Below are 22,972 nucleotides of genomic sequence, written 5' to 3'. Positions count from 1 at the left end.
TACCCGGGCATTTGTGGGACCTATAGTTCCCTGTTGCTTTCTCCGTGGCAACGTTTCAGCCAGAGTCAGCTTTTTTTTCCCAATTAGTTCATGGGGTGTTAACATTGTTAGCAATCCCTAATTGCCCTTGAGGTGGTGGTGGGGAACACCAGCAGTCCATGTAGTTTAAGTACACCTACAGTGCTGTTAGGAAAGCAGTTCTTGGTTTTTTACAGTGACGGTGAAAGATCAGCAATGTAGTTCCAATTCAGGATGGTGTGCGAATTGGAGGGGAACTTGCAGGCGGCAGTCTTCCTTCACATCTGTCTGCTGCCCTTGTCCTTCTCGGTGGTAGAGATCACAGATTTAAAAGGTGCTGTTGAAGAACTAAAATGGGGTATCCAAAACTGCATGACTTATTCCACTTGAATGAGAGGGTTGCTTAAACTCCACCACAAGATATGTGCACATCCAGACTGACACTTCAGTATATTACTGAAGAAGCATGGTATTGTCAGAGGTGCTCATCTTCAGATGAGACAGCAAACCAAGCATTAAGTCTGTCTATTCGAACAAGAGCAGCAAGCTTTCCCCAATTGTTCAAGTTTTCCCTCAATGAAGGCCACCAGAAGTAGAATAACTGAACATTTATCTCATTACTGTTTTGAGATCTTGCTGTGTGCAAAGCAACCACCACATTTCTCTACATATCAACATTGGCTGCACTTTAAAAATAATTAAATGGCTATGAAGTATTTTGAAATGTTCTCAGAGACCTGCTAAAGTGCTACCTGTATATAAATACAAGGTCCTTCCTTCCTAACCAATGTTCTTGCACAATACATCTTTATCATGCTTTTATTCTTACTGCCTTCACATTTAAAATTGGTAAATTGAATGCAGGGTTTTATATGACTTTTTGATCTGCTGAAAACCTGGAATTAAAACTATGATTGAAAGCCTCTCTTTACCTAAAAAGCAACCACCAATTTCTCAGATGTTGAAGGACTTGCTTTAGCCAAGAACAAATGTTAATTTTGTTATAAAGCTTTATCCAGTGTAAGACCATTAGAAAATTAGACATTAGACAGACTAGAAAGTTTACTTTTCTATTTATTCTTTCATGGGATGTGGGCAGCACTGGCTAGGCCAACATTTATTGTCCATCCTTAATTGCCCTTGAGATGGTAATGTTGAGCTGTCATCTTGAATCACTGCAGTCCATGTGGTGTAGGTACACCCACGGTGCTGTTAAGGGAGCTCTGGGATTTTGACCCAGTGACACTGAAGGAACAGCGATATGGTTCCAAGTCAGGATAGTGTGTGGTTTGGAGGGGAACTTGAAGGTGGTGGTCTTCTCATGCATCTGATGCCCTTGTCCTTCTAGGTGTTTGAGGCTGCTGGTTTGGAAAGTGATGTAGAAAGAGCCTTGGTGAGTTGCTGCAGTGCATCTTGTAGATGGTACACACTGCTACCACTGAGAGTCAGTGGTGGAGGAAGTGAATGCTTTAGGTGGTGGAGGGGGTGCCCATCAAGCCAGCTGCTTTGTCCTAGATGGTGTAGAGCTTGTGTTGTTGGAGCTGCACTCATCCAGGCAGGGGGGGAGTATTTCATCACACCCCTGACTTGTGCTTTGTAGATAGGCTTTGGCGAGTCAGGAGGTGAGTTACTCACTGTAAATTACCAGCCTCTGACCTTATCTTGTCGCCACAGTATTTATATGGCTGGTCCAGTTCAGTTTCTGGTCAATGATAACCCCCAGGATTATAGTCAATGATGACATGTTTAAAATTAAGCTTCTCATGAAAGAATTCAATAATCATATACTGCCTCATTAGAATGCTTGCTGCCTGGGTGGCAAGGATTATAACACATAAAGGATATGTCATTGTATTCTTTAAAATCAATCCAAAAGATTACCTCAAGCAAACTATTCAGCCAATTATTAAAATATTGTAAAATGTTGCTTATAGGTAAACACAATCAATACTTTACAATATAGCTCTGAGAGTATTCAGAAAATTAATCACAAATTATGATCCAGGGATATAAAGCATGATTAACCAATGGTTATGTAGTACTATGAAGTAATAGATTTACATCAGGCTTCTATTAATATCTACCATTACATCTCCTATGGGCTTCAGCTATTGATCAAAAAGATAGTCCATTCATAGAGCAGGCAATTTAATTTCTCTCACAATTAATTACCCAACTCGGCCCAAACCTCCATTTTCAGTTCAAATGGACTTGGCATACAACTAGCTCATCTAAATACCAACTTGATTTGACAGCAAAATGTAAAAATTGTGTTCAGTGATATGTAGTGTATTTGTGGTAAACAATAAACACTGTCCTAATGAAACATCCAATGTTGCTTTTTGCCAAGTGCTAAAAGATGCACGTGACAGCAATATCAAGGTCACAACTGTTCTGACTGCTTCAAAATAATTGACAAGCTCGTGAAAATTACACTGAACTTGTTTGTGCTGGAGCAAATTATACAAAGAAAATGACAACGTTAATGGGCTTCTGAACACATTTTTAGTATACTGTAATGGTGCATTAACTTGAAAATAATTGAGCTGTACTGAAGGCACATGTAAATATAACTAAATTACATTTTCAGATCCATTGGCCGAATTTTCCAATGGTTACATGTTAATTTTTAACAGTTTTACAAAAAAGTGACCTCTAGTCTAATTACTCAACAGGCTTGCAAAAAAAACTCATTTAGCGAGTTTTAAACTGAAATTCAACCTACTTACTGTAATGAGGTGAATGTAAATTGGACACCAGTTCAAGGGGAGCAATGTGTCCATCTAAAGTACAACAAATTCATTTATTTTTGTTGTTTGAAGCTACATCTGCGTCGGTTATTTCTATGTATCCATCAAACTCTGGCCCTGATTCCCCAAGAATCCACTTTGTGGTCCAACTAATCTAATCGCCTCAGTGGCAAGATTTACTCGAACTGGGGGGGGGGGGGTGGGTGCACAGGCACAAGAAACACTTTTAATTCCCATTCATAATTGTGATTTCGAGATCTTCAGCAAACCGAGATTTCGTTTCCCACACTGTCGGGCCTGATCTACCGGATTAACAAATCGTTTCAAAAACGTGAAAAGCAAACTCTTGTCAAAAACACTTCCCAGAAAAGCTCTCCGAGGCCTCCGTGCTTGGGGAAAGCCTCGGGCTGGAGTTGAATCACCTTCTCCTCCCAATCCTCAGACGCCACATTTCACCTCACACCAATTATGTTTTTGGAGGAGGGGGAGGGGGGGAGGAGACAGAGATGCAGAGGGAACAAATAACCGAGCTCGTGACGGGACAAAGTTACTAAAAAAAAACTTTTCACTTCAAACTGAGCAGGAGAAGGTGGAGGGTGCCGAGGGGAGAAGTAACTTTGAGGCTGCGGTTTGTACTTTATTTCCTCTCTCTCTCTCTCTCTCCACTCACCCTCCTTCCCTCTCATGCAGGGGGAGCTGAAACCTTGTATCCAGCATGAATATCAGGAAGCGCCATGTTGCTCCCGGCTCGTCAGTTGGATACATTGTGAAGCCCCGCTCGCTACATTGTGTCGGCGGCCACTCCGCTCCTCTTCCCCACTCACCTTGGCGATGGCTCGGCGGTACCTGGTCACCGCTTGCTGGATCAGGCTGTGCACTGTGATGGCTCCATCTCCACAAGGAACAACCACCCTGGTTCTCGCGAAGCAGACGGTCACTTTCATTACTCCTCTCGGGAACAACAATATGTACACAACAAGGATCTCTCTCTCTCCGAAGCAGAAATGAAGAGCGTCAGCCCAAGCCCAGATTAAAGCAGGAGGAAGATTTTCTTTCCTTTTCGCCTTCCTCCTCTTTCTCCTCCTCCTCCTCCTCCCCTGTGCAAACTTGTCTCTTTATTCCGCCCCGGCCCTCGCCGCATAAAACGAAGTGGTTTTCATGGTGTATCGTGTTGCGAGCAGCCCGCTTCGGGTTGTACGCGGCGCCTCCGCCTGCCGCCACCTGTTTCTGTTTGTGGGAGTGGAGCCCGAGCGCAGTCTTCACGGAGAAAGAGCCTGAATCAGGAAAGCGAACACGGAGCCACCCAGTGTCTCCCCGCCCTGGCCGCCCACAACACTGCACGTCCATTGCTCAGCTTTAACCACACACACATACAACACACACAGTACATTTCAACCCACACAGCCTGTTCTAAAGATACATTATTACTGTGTCCAGGACAAATTTTTAAAAATAAAATAACCAATACTGCACCCAGTCACTACCACTTCCCAATTTCCTCCTTCCCCTGGCGTATATAGTGGATGCTCCCTGGACAACCCTTTTCTAGAGATGGTCACCTCGTAGCTTAAGGGGCTGCAGGCAGAGGTGAAATGGGGGACTGTGAGACCCTCAGGGAGTGCAGGAGTCCTTTGAGAACATTATTGTCCAACCACCATTCACTGGTGAGAGTGATGGTTTCCACTGGGGCATGAAGCCAGAGGCATGTCCATGGCACCACGGGTGCAATAGTGATGGGGGTTTCGACAATTAGAGGAACAGAAAAACGTTTCTGCACCTGCAGACATGAATCTAGAAAGGTATGGTGTCTCACTGATGCCAGGGTCAAGGAGGTCACTGAGTGGCTGCCTCCTCAAAAAATTCATTCAAATTTGTCAAACACCGACTATCCCTGATTAATCAGTGTCTCTCCAAGTGCAGATATGTTCTGTCCCTCAGAATTATTTCTAGTAACTTGCCCACCACTGAGGTTAGACTGACTGGCCTGTAATTTTCTGGTCTATCTCTTCCTTTTTTAATAATGGAAAAACATTAGCAGTTCTCCAGCTCTCTGGCACCTCACCTGTGGCCAAAGAAGATTGGAAAATTACTGCCAGGGCCCCTGATATCTCTTCCCTTGCTTTCCTCAACAGCCTGGTATACATTTCATCTGGGCCTGTGGATTTATCCACTTTTAAGGCCACTAAACCCGTTAGTACTTCCTCTCTCTATGTTAATTTCCTCTAATATTTCACAGTCCTCCACCCTGATGTCTATACCTGCGTTGTCCTTTTCAATTGTGAAGACTGATGCAAAGTATTCATTGAGGACTGTACCCACGTCTTCCAGGTCCATGCACAGATTAACTCTATGGTCCCTGATTGGCCCTACTCTTTCCCTAGTTATTCTCTTGCTCTTTATATATTTAAAAAACCTCTTTGGGTTTTCTTTTCTTCTACCCATCAATGCTTTCTCATGCACTCTCTTAGCTTTCCTAATTTCCTTTTTAAGTTCCCTCTGTACTTTTTGTAGTCCTCTAGGGACTCTGCAGTAAGCTTCTGTTTTTTTTCTTAATGTATGTCCCTTGACATCCACGGTTCTCCAGACCTGGTCCCCCCTTTGTCTTTACAGGAACATATTTGCCCTGGACTCTCGCTATTTCCTCCTTGAATGCCTCCCACTGCTCTGACACAGTTTTATCTGCAAGTAGCTGCTCCCAGTCCACTTGGGCCAAATCGTATCTCATCTTAGTAAAATTAGCCTTTCCCCGGTTTAGAACATTTGAGAACTTTAGAACTCTGGCCCAACCTTATCCTTTCCCATAACTATCCTAAATCTAAATGAGTTATGGTCACTATCTCCAAAATGATCCCCTACTGATATGCCTTTCACCTGTCCAGGGTCATTCCCAAATATTAGGTCCAGACCTGCTCCCTCCCTTGTTGGGCTTTCTGCATACTGGCTAAAAAAAGTTCTCCCTTAACTTAACTCAAGAATTTTTGCTCCTTCCCTTTCTTGCGCACTAAAACTATCCCAGTTAATATTTGGGTCGTTAAAATCCCCTACTAATGCTGCCTTATTATTCTTATGCTTCTCTGAAATTTGATCCTCCATCTCTCCCTGACTGTTTGGGGGCCTATAATACACACTCAACAGCATGTTTGCCCCTTTTGTGTTTTTTACTTCTAGCCATATGGCCTGATTTGATGATCCTTCCAGGATATCATCCCTTCTCACTGCTATAATTGATTCCTTGATCAATATTGCAAACCACTCCCCCCCCCCTCCCTCTTCTATCCTATCTGAATACCCTATGATCAGGAATGTTGAGTTGCCAATCCTGACCTTTAAGCCAAGTCTATTGAAATAGGACATTAGAACAGATGTCTGTGTGGCTGGAGAGTTGATGCATAAGGGAGGGCTATAGATTCCTGGGACATGAGACCAGTTCTAGGGGAGGTGGGAACAGTACAGGCTACATGGGTTGCACCTCAACAGAGCTGGGACCAATATCCTCACAGGGGTGGTTTGCTACTTTTTTTTATTCATTCTTGGGATGTGGCCATTGCTAGCTAGGCTAACATTTACTGCCCATCCCTAATTGCCCTTGTTCATAGGGCATTTAAGACTCAACCACATTGCTGTGGGTCTGGAGTCACAAGTAGGCAAGGCCAACAGATTTCCTTCCATTAGTGAACCAGATGGGCTTTTACAACAATTGTTTCATGGTCATCATTAGACTTTTAATTCCAGATTCCAACATCTACCATGGCAGGATCCGAACTTGGTTCCCAGAGCATTACCCTGGGTCTCTGGATTACTAGTCCAGCGACATTACCACTTCACCATCACCTCCCCACTTACTGCTAACTTGGCAGGGGCATGGGAACCAGGAGATGTACGAAGGATTAGGAGACACAGGTAGCACTATGGTAAGGCTATTAAGTAAGGTCAGACTAAGGGGGAATGCAAAAAGAATTAAATTATAATGCAGGTATGTAAACACAAGAAGCACGGTAAATAACTTTGGTGAGTTGCAGGCACAGAGAGCCACATGGAAATGTGATGTCATGGGAATAATGGCAACCTGGCTCAAAAGGTACAGTATTGGCTGGATTCTATAATTGGAAAATTAGAGAAGAACAAATTATTTTCAGGGAAATTATAGAGAAGCACAAAAAGTAAAGAATATTGATAATGGGGGACTTTGATAATCTTAATATATTGTTGAGGTTGTTAGTAGTAAAGGGCAGAGAGGGGGGAAGAGTTTCTGAAGTGTGGTCAGGAGAATTTTCTTGATCAGTATGTTTCCAGCTCAATGAGCAAGGAGGCATTGCTGGATCTGGTTCTGAGGAATGAGATGGATCAAGCGTCAATTAGGGAACATTTTGGGAACAGTGATTGTCATATCATAAGGTTTAGGTTGGCTGTGGAAAACAAGAAGGAGCAATTTAGAGTCAAGATACTTAATTGGAGGGGGGCCAATTTCTGTGGGGTGAGAACAGATCTGCCCGAGGTAAACTGGAATCAAAGATTGGCAGGCAAAACAATGGTCTATCTTTAAAAAGGAGATGGTTCAGTTGCAGTCAAGGTACATTCCCAGGAAAGGGACAGATGGGGTAAGCAAAGTCAGGGTTCCCTGGATGACAAAAGAGATAGAGAGTAAGGTGATGTCAAGTTGATAAGAACCAGGCTGAATATAGTAAGCGTAAAGAGGGAGTGAGAGGAAACTGATAGCTAACATAAAAAGAAATCCAAAAGTCTTTAGTATATAGCATATAAAGTGCAAAAGGGTAGTAAGAGGAGAGCGTAAGCTGACTAGGGACCTAAAAGAGGATTTACGCATGGAGGCAGAGGGCATGGTTGAAGTACTAAATGAGTGCTTTGTATCCGTCTGTATCAAGGAAGAAGAAAGTCATAGTGAGAAAGGAAATAGTTGAGATACTGGATGGGCTAAAATTGGTTAAGAGGAGGTACTAGAAAGGCTAGCTGTACTTGAAGTTGACAAGTCACCAAGACTGGATGTGATGCAACTGAGGATGCTGAAGGAAGTGAGAGCAGAAATTGCAAAGGTACTGGCAAACCTCCTTAGATACGGCGGTGGTGCCAGAGGTTTGGAGAATTACAAATTGTTCAAAAAAGGGTGTAAGAATAAACCCAACAGCTACATAACAGTCACTTTTACCTCAGTGGTGAGAAAGATTTTAGAAACGATGAGCAGAATTCAATCCAAGTGACAGGGCTAGAGAGCTTGCGAGAGTCCCACATCGTCTCCTTTGGGGCAGGCAGGTATTAAGTACCAACCAGGCACTTAAGTGGCCCGTGGTGGGCCTTCCCCAGGAACAAGGACCCCAGGGGCGGAAGTCTTGTATCCTGGAAGCGGTGATAGCTGTCGACAATGCGTCCACTAGAAGCCAGGATCAGCGAGGAATCCTAGGCCAAAGCTGAGTGAGGGTGGGGTGGAGGTTGCGAAGAGGGGGTTGTTGCCTTGGCAGCTGCTGAAGATGATTGGGCCTGGGACACTAATCCGAGGAGTTCCTACAGTGGTGTGCTCGGGCTCAAATGATTGGCCTCCAATATCCACAACCATCTTTCCTTATGTTTGGTATGATACCAGTTCGTGGAGAGTTTCCTTCTGATTCCCCGTGACTTTGATTGTACTAGGGCGCTTCCACCCCCCCTCCCCCCCCAGGCCCCCATCCCCTTGATGCCACACCAGACAAATGCTGCTTTGATGTCAATGGCAGTCACTCTCACCTCACCCCTGGAATTTAGCTCTTTTGTCCATGTTTGGACCAAGGCTGTAATGAGGTCTGGAGCCAAGTGGCCCTGATGGAACCAAACTGAGCATTGGTGAGTAGGTTATTGATGAGTAACTATTGCTTGATAGCACCTTCCATCCCTTCATTGCAGATTGAGAGTAAACTGATAATTGGTCAGATGAGAGTTTTCGTCCTGGATTTCTGCCTCATCCAAAATAAAATGATACAATACTTTTAAATACCACTTTACCTTTTCAGTATCCAGTTTATTTTAGTTTATACTTTGCCTTTGTGAAGATGCTCACTGTGTGTCATTTATTTCATAATCATGTATTTTTATTGTCTTTAGTCTCCACCACAAACTCCAGTCCCTAACCATTAATTCCATCCCTCTCCCCGGTATCGGTCTGAGACTGAACCTGACTGTTTGTAATCTTGGTGTTGTATTTTTCCCGGATGAGCTTCTGACCACACACCCAGGCCATCACGAAGACTGCCTATTTCCAACTCCATAACATTGACCCTGCATCAACTCTTCTGCCGCTAAATCCCTCATCCATGTCTTTGTTACCTCTGGATTTGACTATTCTGCCACACTCCTGGCCAGCCTCCCATCTTCCACCCGTTTTAAAATTAAGCTCATTCAAAACTCTGCTGTCCATATCCTAACTTGTACCAAGTTCCATTGACCCATCGCCATTGTGTTCACTGACCCTGGTTTTCAAATCCCGCCATGGCCTCACGCCTCCCCATCACTGTAAGCTCCTCCAGTCCAACAACACCCCCCCAAGATCTGCGCTGCTCCAATTCTGGTCTCTTGTGCCCTGATTTTAATCACTCCACCATTGGTGGCTATGCTTTCAGCTGCCAAGGCCCTGAATCCTGAAGTTCCCTCCCTAAATTTCTCTGCCTTTCTACCTCTCTTTCCTCCTTTAAGACACTCCATAAAATCCAATTTTTGACTACACTTTTGGTTGTTTGCCCTAATATCCCCTTAGACTCATAGGCGTTTACAGAACAGAAGGAGGCCATTCGGCCCATTGTGTCCACACCAGTGAACAAAGATCTGACAACGCTAATCCCATTTTCCAGCGTTTGGCCCAAAGCTCTGGAGGCTTTGGCAACGCAAGTGACCTTATGTGGCTCACTGCCAAATTTTGTTTGCGAACACTTATGTGAAACATTTTTATTTTGCTAAGTGAGCTATATAAATCCAAGGTGTAGTAGACAAAAAATTAGATGGATAATTATTGGTTTCAGTGTCTGCTTCTAGGGATGAGCCTGGTTTAGTAATCTCCTTGTGCTTAATCAATACAGGTGGCCTCGTATCTTTTTGCTTTGCAGGTGTTCTGGATGCAGTGGCTGTCTGGGCCTGTACTGACGCAGCTGGAGACATTTGAGCAGGGTGTGGGTTTTATGATGAAGCATTACTCTGGGAGACATCTTCAATATCTGTGCCAGCTTGTGCCAATTCCATGCTCCTGGGAACACCCTCAGCTTGTATGGGAGTAAACAATTTCTGGGCAATAGTTTTTCAAGACCTGTGTTATAGCTGCTACAATCCAATTCCCCAATTCCAGATTAAAAACACCATAGAGTCTTGGAATGGTTACAGCACAGAAGGAGGCCATTTGGTCCGTTGTATCTGTGCTGACTCGATCCAAGAGAAACTCACCTAGTGCCACTCCCTGACCTTTTCACTATAGTCCTGCAAATTCTTTTTTTTCAAATTCCCTTTTAAAAGCCTCAATTGAATCTGCCTCCACCACCCGGCATTGCAGACCTGAACCACTCACAACGTTAAAAGAGGGTTTTCCCTAATGTCAGCATTGCTTCTTTTGCCAATCATCTTAAATCAGTCTCCTCTGATTCTCAATCCTTCCATCAGTGGGAACAGTTTCTCTCAATCTACTCTGTCGAGACGTCTCATAATTTTGAATACCTCAATCAAATCTCCTCTGAACTTCTCTTCTCCAGGGAGAACAGCCCAGCTTCTCCAATCTATCCATGTAACTGAAGTTCCTCACCTTGAAACCATTCTTGTGAATCTTTTCTCTGATGCCTTCACATCCTCCCTAAAGTGTGGTGCCCAGAACGAGACACAATACTCCACTTGAGGCTGGACCATTGTTTTATACAGGTTTATCATAACTTCTTTGCTTTTGTACTCGATGTCCCCACTTATAAGACACAGGATTGCATGTGCTTTATTAACCATGCTCTCAGCCTGCCCTGCCACCGTCAATAATTTGTGCACATATAGCCCCAGGACCCTCTGATACTGCACCCCCTTTAGAATTGTACATTTTATTTAATATTACCCCTCCTGTTCTTCCTAAAAAATGAATCACTTTACATTTAAATTTCATCTGCCACTTGTTCACCCAGTCCAGCAACTTGCCTAAATCAATATGAAGTTTAACACACAGTTCATTAAACTTCCAAGTTTTGTGTCATCCGCAAATTTTGAAATTATGCCCTGTACACCAAAGTCTACGCCAGGTATTTCAAGAAGAACACCAATCCCAGGGGAACTCCACTATAAATCATCCTCCAGCCCGAGAAACAACAATTCACTACTACTCTCTGTTTCTTGTCACTCAGCCAATTTCATATCCATGTTGATACTGTCCCTTTTATTCCATGAGCTCTAACTTAGCTCACAAGTCTGTTGTGAGACACTTTATCAAATGTCTTTTGGAAGTCCAAGTACAGCACATCAACTGCATTACTCTCATCTATCCTCTCTGTTATCTCATCAAAAAAACTCAAGCAAGTAAGTTAAACACGATTTGCCCTTAACAAATCTGTGCTGGCTTTCCTTAATGAATACTCATTTGGCCAAGCAGCTATAAATTTTGTCCTGAACTATTGTTCCTAGAAACGTCCCAACCACTGTAGGTTTTGTGGGTTTTGAGGTATAAAATCCTTTTAATTCAAATATATACGTTCAGAATTCTCAATTTATAACAATGGGGTCTTCAGTTGTACCTGATCTAACAAAGTATTTATGAATCAGGTATAATTTGTTAAGCAAGATCTGAAATATGCTTAAGAAGAAACAGCAAAGACAGCGTGAAAGTTTCTTATCCCTCAAGGCCCTCGACTTCCTTGAATGCTGCCAGCACAGACGTCTTTCTTCATCTGTTTCTGAAGTGATCTGACGTTGAACTGTGTTGCAGAAGAATTAAGCCCCAGGAACAATGGTGAAACTGTGCCAAGGAAGACTCTGAGTCTTGCTGATGAGGAAATAGTCTGAATTCACTCCTTTTATTAGCTATTGTCACCTGTCACCTCTGCTTAAAGTTGATAAGTCACCAGGGCTGTATGAGATGCATCCCAAGATACTAAGAGAAGTGAGGGTGGGAATTGTGGAGGCACTGGCCATAATTTTCCAATCCTCCTTGGATTCAGGAGTGGTGGATCACCCCATCTTTGGAACTAGAGTCATGTAGGTCAAAGACAGATGTTCATCTCTTACTTCTTGGGCCCCAGAAGGTACATTCCATTGTGAACAAATGATACGTCTTCTTTAGAGACATATTGCAGCTAAAAAATCAATGCTAAATCCTCTTATCAATACTGCAAACTGTTGCAAACAATTCACATAAACATGTTAACCTACTCCCACAGATACTAAGGAAATTAACAGCAAATGTTGGTAGTAATTCCAAGCAGGATATCTTCATGAAACATAGATGTCCTTATTCTTCAGATATGGTGAATTCATCAAAGCATTAGAAAACCTAATTAAAATACATGGTTCCTGTTTAAAAATAAGATTCAAGCTAAATAGGATTCATACTAAGTTTAAGCTGCTGAGTTCAAACCTTTTGCTTATCTCTATAAAGCTGACAAAGAGATCTTGAATTTGTTATGACGTGGCAGATGATGTATTCCAGGTGGACCCAAATCCACAAGGGAAACTTGGTTGCGCTATCACAACGGTTTTGCAATTTGTATTTATTACAAGAAGATGTGTGCACTGAATTCAAAAGTAATAAGTCCACCAAGACCTTTAGAGATTTTAAAAATTAAATTAAAATATTTATTAACAAAATAAAAGATTTCAAGCACATACATAAGACTACAATTACTACTATAATAACTCTTAAAATTGCTAATTAAGCTGACCCCCAGTTACACCCTCTTTAAAGCAACAGTCCAAAATTGATTTTAGATTTAAAACAGAACCAGCAAGTTAATACAATACCCACTTGACAGTGGAATTCCAAATGGCTTTTCCCCAACTTCAGTTTTGTTACATAGCAGATGTATGCATAAATGGCTGGAGGCTTCATTAAGGCGATTTCATATACTCCTGTTAGATCTTACATGGTCTTCTCCCACATAGCCTTTCATTCTCTCTTATATATGTTTCTCTATTTTTAATATGTAAATTCTATTGTTCCTTATGTCTTTGAAACAGTATTATCATATCAAAACTTTCATGTTGCCAATATTGTCTGTAACCTTGAGGAAAAAAAACACTCTCCTTAGCCTTGCTTATCTGGCTAGTTGTAAACAGACAAAGATCCCTTTGAAATCCAAAAATCCCTCATTAATCTAAAAATGCAAATTCCCTCCACACAGTACATGTTAAGCCAGCATCCATGTTTACTCATTAGCATATCAAGCACCGAGCTTCTTTTGTTGATTTCAAGCTTGCAGTCTACTTGACTCCAAATGTAATTAAATCACATAGACAGACCCAACCATAAACCTACTTCACAATAAACCAGAAAAATATTATGAAAATTATTGTGCTTTTGTCACAAATTGCACAGAGCCAGACAAACCTTTATTTTATTAATTCATGGGATGAAGGCATCACTCGCTAGCCCAGAATTTATTGTCCATTCGTAATTGCCCTTGTTTGGAGGGTATTTAAGAGTCAACCATATTCCTAACACCAATACAGCCTCCGTGACTGTTCTCAGCCTGCTTTTAACTATTTAATAGTCTTACTCAGCAGACAGAAATTCAAACTGAACTATAAAAAGATGGTTAAGATAAAATCCATAAATATTACTTCAAACTGATATAGAACCCTAAATATACACCACCGAGGTTAAATTGACTGGCCTGTTATTGCTGGGCTTATCCTTACACCCCTTCCTCTGGCACCGCCCCTAGATCTAAGGAGGATTGGAAAATTACGGCGTCCACAATTTCCACTCTCACTTCCCTCAGTATCGTTGGATGCATCTTTTACGGTCCTGATGACATTTCAAATTCAAGTACATAACAGCTATTTAATACTTCCTTTTTATCAATTTTTAACTCATTGAGTGTCTCAACTCCCTCTTCTTTCAGTATAACTTGGGCAGCATTTCTTCTTTGGTAAAGATAGATGCAAAGTACTCATTCAGTACCTTGGCTATGATCCCTGCTTCCATGCATGAATGCCCTTTTAGGTTGCTAATTGGCCCCACTCCTCCTTTTACCACCATTTTACTATTTTTGTGCCTATAGAAGACTTTTGGATTCCGCTTGATGTTAGCTGTCAGTATCTGCTCGTACTCTCTCTTTGCTTCTCATATTTGCTTTTTTTTTCCAATTCCCCTCAAAACCTTCTAAATTGAATCTGATTCTCAATTGTATTATCCACCTGACATGTGTCACATGCACTCTTTTTCTTCTTCATCTTACTCTCTATCTCTTTTGTCATCCAGGGGCATCTTGCTACTTCACCCAAAAGAAAAGTCTTGTGGAACCTCATAAATAGTGTTATGACATGAGGGGTTTTAACTTTGAACAGCCCTGTTTTCTCTGCTCACTACCCGTCTGTAAACAGAAAGGTGTTTTTAATTTTTGATTTCCCTCTTTTATAAGTGGTGGCACATGTTCTCCAACCTTTTGGTTTGGAGTGATCCAATCCTCTATTAATAACCCCACAGCAAAACTCGAGATAAGGTAAAATAAGAGCGTTGATTTACTTTACACACACACACACACAATGCGGGAAAGGGATTTTGCAATGTCTGCCCCTTTTTGCATTCATACAGTAAAAGAGGGATAAGGGAAAGAAAGGGATTCAGGACAGAGACCCTGATAAAAATAAGAATTATGGCTTCACATGAGTCCAGAATCAAAGTCGCATGAGGAATTCTTTTGCAGAGTTTGACTGGTTGAAGACCAGTGGTGTAAGATTCACTTGCCCAGTGGTGGTGATGTCCCAAGATGAAGTAGGCATGCAGAGATTTAATCAGTTCTGTAGGTGATAGTACAAAAGTTTCCCAGCAGAGTCAGGTTAGGTGTGTGCTTGTTGTCCAACCTAGCCAGAGCTTGCTCCATCAGATGTTAAACTGCAGGCTGAAGATGGAAACCAAAAGCTGTATAATTAAAGCAATTCAAACAGTCCAAGTCTTGGTCATGTGACAGGGCAGTTTGGGTTGAGGCTATTCAGGTAATGAGGCTCCCCGGGTTAAAATGCACCGTGTTTTGAGCAGGTAATTATAGGACCATTGGCACAATGTAGGAGATGAGGAGTTACAAATACCTCTGCCTTTAACCAAAGCTGACTGGTGTAGACAACTCATCTAATATCCTTTATGTTGGCTTCGCTGGAATGTTTATACAATGCAAGGAGCGTCACATTCCAGGGGTTTGATGTGTCAGCCTTTGTCCACTTTTAGACTGCTCAGAAACTTCCAGAGCTACCATCGTGTGCAGTGTGCAGTCAGCAGTGCCCATTTTATCAGTCCAGCCATTTGTCCATTTTAAAAGAAAAATAATAATTTTATAAAGCAGCTAGGATGATGCGCGTGTGTGTATGTGTATATATATATATAGATATATATATATAAAATGTCTTCTGATCATGACAATAGGTGTAAGAAAATTGATACAAAAATAGAAAATGCTATAACTACTCAACAAGTCAGGCATCTGTGGAGAACAAAACAGAATTAATATTTCAGGCCTGTGAATTATATATTATATAAGTAAATTGATGCTGAATCTGAAAGAGTGAGATTTGTAGGGGTGATCAAAGAGATACGTTTTGAGAAGATTTTTGAAGATAGAGACACAGAGAGATGGAAAGGTTCAGGGAAGGAGTTCTGGGCAATAGACCCAAGATAGATAAAAGCTCTATCGTCCGTGGTGGACTAAAAGGGGAGAGGGAATCAGCAGAAAGTTGCATTTAAGAGATGATATAGGACTGCAGGTGATTGCAGAGGGCAGTCAAGCCAGCAAGTTATTTATCAAAAAAGAGTTGCAATCATATAGCACTTTTCAAGACCATTGGACGACTCAAATCATTTTACAAACAATGAAGTACTTTTTGAACTGTAATGTAGGAAACCTGGCAGATAATTTGCACTCTCAAATTCCCACAAACAACAATGTGATAATAACCAGATAACCTGTTTTTTTGTGATGTTGTCTGATGACCCATGTGCTGGAAAAAGCCTATACTTTCTTCTTGTGTCAAAACAAAAACAAAAATACCTGGAAAAACTTGGCATCTGTGGAGAGGAATACAGTTAACGTTTCGAGTTCCTCAGAACTAAGGAAAAATAGAAAAGAGGTGAAATATAAGCTGGTTTAAGGGGGGGTGGGATAGGTAGAGCTGGATAGAGGGCCAGTGATAGGTGGAGATTGCCAAAAGATGTCATAGACAAAAGGACAAAGAGGTGTTGATGGTGATGATATTAGCTGAGAAATGTGCTAATGGTGACATTAAGGGTAGAAAGCAGGACGAGCATGGTACAGATAGCTCTAGTGGGGGTGGGGTGGGGGGAGGGATTGAAATAGGCTAAAAGGTAGAGATAAAACAATGGATGGAAATACATTTAAAAATAATGGAAATAGGTGGGAAAAGAAAAATCTATATAAATTATTGGAAAAAGGGGGATCGGAAAGGGGGTGGGGATGGAGGAGAGAGTTCAAGATCTAAAGTTGTTGAACTCAATATTCAGTCCGGAAGGCTGTAAAATGCCTAGTCTGAAGATGAGATGCTGTTCCTCCAGTTTGTGTTGAGCTTCACTGGAGCATTGCAGCAGGCCAAGGATGGACATGTGGGCATGAGAGCAGGGTGGTGTGTTGAAATGGCAAGCAACAGGGAGGTCTGGGTCATGCTTGCGGACAGACCGAAGGTGTTCCGCAAAGCGGTCACCCAGTCTGCGTTTGGTCTCTCCAATGTAGAGGAAACCGCATTGGGGGCAGCAAATGCAGTAGACTAAATTGAGGGAAGTGCAAGTGAAAAGCTGTTTCTCTTGAAAGGAATGTTTCGGACCTTGGATGGTGAGGAGGGGGGAAGTCTTTCTTTTTGTGTGATGTCCCTTTAAGACCAATGTAGACTGGGAAATATCCTGAAAGAGGGTTAATTGGTTACAAAAACAAAAATACCTGGAAAAACTGGACGGTGAGGAGAGGGGAAGTAAAGGTGTTGCATCTTCTGTGGTTGCATGGGAAGGTACCATGGGAGGGGGTTGAGGTGTAGGGGGTGATGGAGGAGTGGACGAGGGTGTCACGGAGGGAACGATCCCTATGGAATGCCACCAGGGGATGAAGGGAAGATGTGTTTGGTGGTGTCATCATGCTGGAGTTGGCGGAAATGACAGAGGATGATCCTTTGAATGCGGAGGCTGGTGGGGTGATAAGTGAGGACAAGGGGGACCCTTATCATATTTCTGGGAGGGAGAAGAAGGTGTGAGGGCACTGCCGCACCCTTTTTCAAAGCTGCACGTGCCCCCAGTTTCATTTTATTCTTCGTCTCATCCCATGCCTCAACAAGAAACTTTGTCTCTTTCTTTCAGGTGCAAAGGAACGCAAGCTCCAACAACTCATCCACACCAACACCCATCCAGGACCCTTCACCCCTGCCTGTCCCTCTGTCCCCATCCCGTCTTCCAATCCCAGCCCCAGCCGTGTATTCACTATACCCCCTGACCTTCCCCTCTCCGACGCTGAACGTTCAGTGCTCAGCAAAGGACTTAGTTTCATACCCTTACGCCCTCATCTCAATGAATTTCAGGCTCGGCACGATGCTGAACTCTTCTTCCGCCGCCTTCGTCTCTGTGCTCACTTCTTTGGGCAGCAGTCCTCTCCCCGTTCAACGGATCCTTTTACCCACCTCCAATATTCTCCCTCCACCTGGACCCCTCCCTCAGGATTCTTACCCTCTCTTGATCTTTTCATTGAGAACTGTCGGCGTGACATTAGTCGTCTCAATTTCTCTGCTCCTCTCACCCATTCTAACCTGTCTCTCTCTCAACTTGCTGCAGTCCGTTCTCTCAGGTCCAACCCTGACATTGACATCAAACCCACTGACAAGGGTGGTGCCATTGTTGTCTGGCGCACTGACCTCTACCTCGCAGAGGCTGAGCGTCAACTTGCAGACACTTCCTTCTACCTCTCCCTGGACCATGACCCCACTACTGAACATCAAGCCATTGTTTCCAGGACTGTTACTGACCTCATCTCCTCTGGAGATCTTCCTTGCACAGCTTCCAACCTTGGACGGCCTGCTTCTACCTCCTACCCAAAATCCACAAACAGGACTGTCCCGGCAGACCGATCGTGTCAGCCTGTTGCTGCCGCACGGAACTCATTTCTCGCTATCTTGACTCCATTCTCTCTCCCCTTGTCCAGTCCCTTCCCACCTACATCCGTGATTCCTCTGACACCCTACATCATATCAACAATTTCCACTTCCCTGGCCCCAACCGCTTCCTTTTCACCATGGATGTCCAATCCCTCTACACCTCCATCCCCCACCGGGATGGTCTGATGGCTCTCCGCTTCTTCTTCGAACAGAGGCCCAAACAATCCCCATCCACCACTACTCTCCTCCGTCTGGCTGAACTTGTACTCACACTGAACAATTTCTCCTTAAACTCCTCTCACTTCCTCCAAATAAAAGGTGTGGCTATGGGTACCCGCATGGGCCCCAGCTATGCCTGTCTCTTTATGGGGTATGTGGAACATTCCTTGTTCCAGTACTACTCCGGCCCCCTCCCACAACTCTTTCTCCGGTATATCGATGATTACTTCGGTGCTGCTTCATGCCCTCGTCAGGACCTGGAAAATTTTATTAATTTTGCTTCCAATTTCCACCCCTCCATCATTTTCACATAGTCTATCTCTGACCTTCCTTGACCCCTCTGTCTCAATTTCTGGTGATAGACTGTCCACCAATATCCATTACAAACCTACCGACTCCCACAGCTACCTCGATTACAGCTCCTCACACCCCACTTCCTGTAAGGACTCCATCCCATTCTCTCAATTCCTTCGCCTCCGTTGCATCTGTTCTGATGATGCAACTTTCAAAAACAGTTCCTCTGACATGTCCTCCTTCTTCCTTAACCGAGGTTTTCCACCCACGGTGGTTGACAGGGCTCTCAACCGTGTACAGCCCATCTCCTGCGCATCCGCCCTCACACCTTCTTCTCCCTCCCAGAAACATGATAGGGTTCCCCTTGTCCTCACTTATCACCCCACCAGCCTCCGCATTCAAAGGATCATCCACTGCCATTTCCGCCAACTCCAGCATGATGACACCACCAAACACATCTTCCCTTCACCCTCCCGGCGGCATTCCGTAGGGATCGTTCCCTCCGTGACAACCTGGTCCACTCCTCCATCACCCCCTAAACATCAACCCCCTCCCACGGCACCTTCCCATGCAACCGCAGAAGATGCAACACCTGCCCCTTCACTTCCCCTCTCCTCACCGTCCAAGGGCCCAAACACTCCTTTCAAGTGAAGCAGCATTTCACTTGCACTTCCCTCAACTTAGTCTACTGCATTCGCTCCCAATGCAGTTTCCTCTACATTGGAGGGAACAAACGCAGACTGGGTGACCGCTTTGCAGAACACCTGCGGTCTGTCCGCAAGCATTACCCAGACCTCCCTGTCGCTTGCTATTTCAACACTCCACCCTGCTCTCATGCCCACATGTCCGTTCTTGGTCTGCTGCATTGTTCCAGTGAAGCTCATTGCAAACTGGAGGAACAGCACCTCATCTTCTGACTCAGCACTTTACAGCCTTCCGGACTGAACATTGAGTTCAACAATTTTAGATCATGAACTCTCTCCTCCATCCCCACCCCCTTTCTGATTTTTCCCCCTCCTTTTTGTTTTTTCCAATAATTTATATAGATTTTTCTATTCCCACCTATTTCCATTATTTTTAAATGTATCTCCATCCATTGTTTTACCGCTACCTTTTAGCCTTTTTCGATTCCTTCACCCCACCCCACCCCCACTAGGGCTATCTGTACCTTGCTTGTCCTGCTTTCTACCCTTAATTAGCACATTCCTTTAGATAATATCACCACCTTCAACACCTCTTTGGCCTTTTGTCTGTGACATCTTTTGGTTGTCTCCACCTATCACTGGCCCTCTATCCAGCTCTCTTGTCCCAATGACCCCCCCTCCACCTTTAACCAGCTTATATTTCACCCCTTTTCTACTTTTCCTTAGTTCTGTTGAAGAGTCATGCAGACTTGAAACATTAACTGTGCTCCCTTCCACAGATGCTGCCAGACCTGTTGAGTTTTCCCAGGTATTTTTGTTTTTGTTTTCAATTTCCAGCATCCGCAGTTTTTTGCTTTTATCTTAGGGTTAATTGGTTTCCTGATTATGACATAATTAGATTCCAAGAAATGCCCATGTGAACTAAGGTTGCCATGGGGATGAAAAGCTAAGAATCAAAGGATGAATAGAAAGCTAATTGCAATGGGGTTGGGTTAGCCTCTGTTTTCTGTTTGGCCGCTCAGAAAATGCTGAAAATTTGTGTGAAAAAACAAGCAAGATTCTCTCCGAGTGGAATAGTTTTCTGTTTGGCAGTTTTCAAACAGATGCTTACGGTGAAGCAGGCCTTGGAGAATGGAACAGAGGCTGTGTTATGGTGCGTGTTATATAATTGAAAAGGGTGGAGAGCTGAAGACAGGAAGGACAAGAGATTGTGAATTGGACAAGACCCATTGCTGCTGTTTCAGTGTTTTGAGAGCCTGCCAGACCATTTAAAGGGGTCGGAGGAGGGAATCTCTGGGAATTCTGTGCCATTAGGACTGTTGTGACTTGAATGAGAGAGGGTTCATAGATGTGCGCCTCATTGGTGTTGACCTTATCCAGGCATCAGATGGAATATGACTACAGGCGAATGTGTCTCAAGGACTAAAACAATTAAGTGAGATGTGAGAGATCCTACAGCGGGGAGGTTGATTTGGAAAGACGATGAGATTGCACTCTGTTCCATATTTGTATGGGAAGTAATGCAAAGTAATCTTTCCAACAAGAATTTAACACATTCCCTTAACATTCAAAAGCATTACTATCACTGAATACCCCACCTTCAACACCCTTTTGGGGTTACCATTGTGTAGAAACTGAACTCGACCAGCCAAAAAATAATATGGCTACAAGGGCAGGCCAGAGCCTGGGAATTCTGTGCCGAGTAATTCAACTTTTGCCTCCCAAAGCTTGTCTACCGTCCAGAAGGCACAAGTTAGGAGTGTGATGGAATACTTTGCATTTGTCTGGATTAGTGCAGCTCCAACAACACTCAAGAAGCTCGACACCATTCAGGACAAAGAAGCCCGTTTGATTGGCTACCTTAAACATTCACTCCCTCCACCACAGATGCACAGCGGCAGCAGTGTGAACCATCTACAAAATGCACTGCAGCAACACACCAAGGCTCCTTTGAAGTACCTTCCAAACCCATGACCTCTATCACATAGAAGGACAAGGGCAGCAGATACATGGGAACACAACCACCTGCAAGTTCCCCTCCAAGCCACTCACCATCCTGACTTGGAAATATATTGCTGTTCCTTAACTGTCACTGGGTCAAAATCCCAGAACTTCCTCCCAAACAGAACTGTGGGTATACCTACAACACGTGGACTGCAGTGTTCAAGAAGACAGCTCACCACTGCCTTCTCAAGGACAATTAGGGATTAGCAATTAGCCAGCAATGCCTGCACCCTGTGAAAGAATAAAAATGAGTGCTTGTATCTATGTGAAATGTATCTTTGTTGTATCAACTATTTAAAGTTAAATTTACCTTTTTGTTAATTAATGTTTGAATTCTGTTGGTTTTAGATGGTTTGTTACAGTAAAAGTTTTAAGAAGTAAAATCTTGTCCATCAGTTTTCTTTCTGTTGGCTTCATGTGATCTATTTCCTTTAAAAGTTATCGGCCTCTACGGGGATCAGAATAATTGATTGACAGATAAATATTTATCAGAACACCAAGGATAACTCTCCTGCTCTCCTTTGAAATAGTGCCAATTTTTTACATTCACCTGACCTGGCAGATGGGGCCTCGGATTAATGTCTCATCCAAAAGACAGCACTTTCGACAGTGCAGCACTCCCACAATACTGTACTGGAGTTCCAGCTCTGATTTTTTTTTTGCTCGAGCCTGGTCTTGAGCCCAACAAATTGATCCTCCCAAATTTCCAGTCATTTTTTGGCCCTTTCCATGATTTGTCTTTCGAGACTCCAGCCATCAAATTCTTGTGTATGGCAACGAGGGCTAGAGGCACTGGGGCCTTGAATTTCTGACATTTATACTCACAGCTGGAATAAATTTTTTGAGTGACTTTTAAGATTCACTTTGTAACCAACCTGCACTGCCTTAGGCTTGCTTCTGACTACCTTCTACTACCTGTAGAAGTATAAGACCATAGGGATATTGAACCTACCCTCCTTGTACATCAGCAAAGTGCAGGCTAAGAAGTACGCTAACCATTCCCTGCAGACAAAGCTTTGCATGACATTGTCATGAAGGAAGAGGAGCAAGATGGTATAAAGGAAAGGAGAATGAGGGGGAATTTAAAAAAGATGTACCCCACCAGATATTACACTCCAGCACTGTCCTACCCCCACACCCCAGTTGAAGAATGCAAGTCCGATGAGTAGGTGAGCGCAGAGATGTGCATTTGAAGAATTCACTTCATAAAAGTGTCAGGAAGTGTTCTGCAGTAGGCTCCAGCTTTCGTGTCCTGCATTTCTATAATTTGCTGTTCCTAAACAGCTCTGCCATCCAAAAGGGCCAGGACATGAACATCCCTGAGCAGGTGACCCTAGTTACCATGGAAGCAGAAGTACATGCAATTGAAAAACAAGTTGTCACTTAGCAAACTTCTCAATGACTGGTATAACAAAGAACAAAGAACAAAGAAAAGTACAGCACAGGAACAGGCCCTTCGGCCCTCCAAGCCTGTGCCGATCATATTGCCCATCAACTAAAACATTTTGCACTTCCGGGGTCCATATCCCTCTATTCCCATCCTATTCATGTATTTGTCAAGCTGCCTCTTAAACACCACTATCGTACCTGCTTCCACCATCTCCTCTGGCAGCGAAATCCAGACACTCACTACCCTCTGCGTAAAAAACTTGCCCCGCACATCTCCTTTATCGTTTTCTCCTCTCACCTTAAATCTATGTCCCCTAGTAATTGACTCTTCCACCCTGGGAAAAAGCTTCTGACTATCTA

The 22,972-nt window shown here is 43.4% G+C and overlaps 1 protein-coding gene across 7 annotated transcripts in view; it reads right to left on the bottom strand.

The window, feature by feature from the left end:
- Positions 1–4,082, bottom strand: part of pard3aa (par-3 family cell polarity regulator alpha, a) — an 815,271-nt gene extending 811,189 nt beyond the window's left edge. For all 7 annotated transcript variants that reach the window (XM_078537538.1, XM_078537552.1, XM_078537545.1 and 4 more), the window contains exon 1: positions 3,593–4,082. In XM_078537538.1, coding sequence (XP_078393664.1) covers positions 3,593–3,712 — 120 coding nt within the window. In that variant the 5' untranslated portion in view covers positions 3,713–4,082. The remainder of the gene's footprint in view (positions 1–3,592) is intronic.
- Between the last annotated feature and the right edge of the window lie 18,890 nt (positions 4,083–22,972).

Source organism: Cetorhinus maximus, chromosome 3, assembly GCF_964194155.1.
Source record: "Cetorhinus maximus chromosome 3, sCetMax3.hap1.1, whole genome shotgun sequence".
In the NCBI taxonomy this organism is placed as follows: Eukaryota; Metazoa; Chordata; class Chondrichthyes; order Lamniformes; family Cetorhinidae; genus Cetorhinus; species Cetorhinus maximus.
The sequence above is the reverse complement of the archived record's forward strand: the minus strand, read 5'-3'. Positions and strand labels throughout refer to the sequence as shown.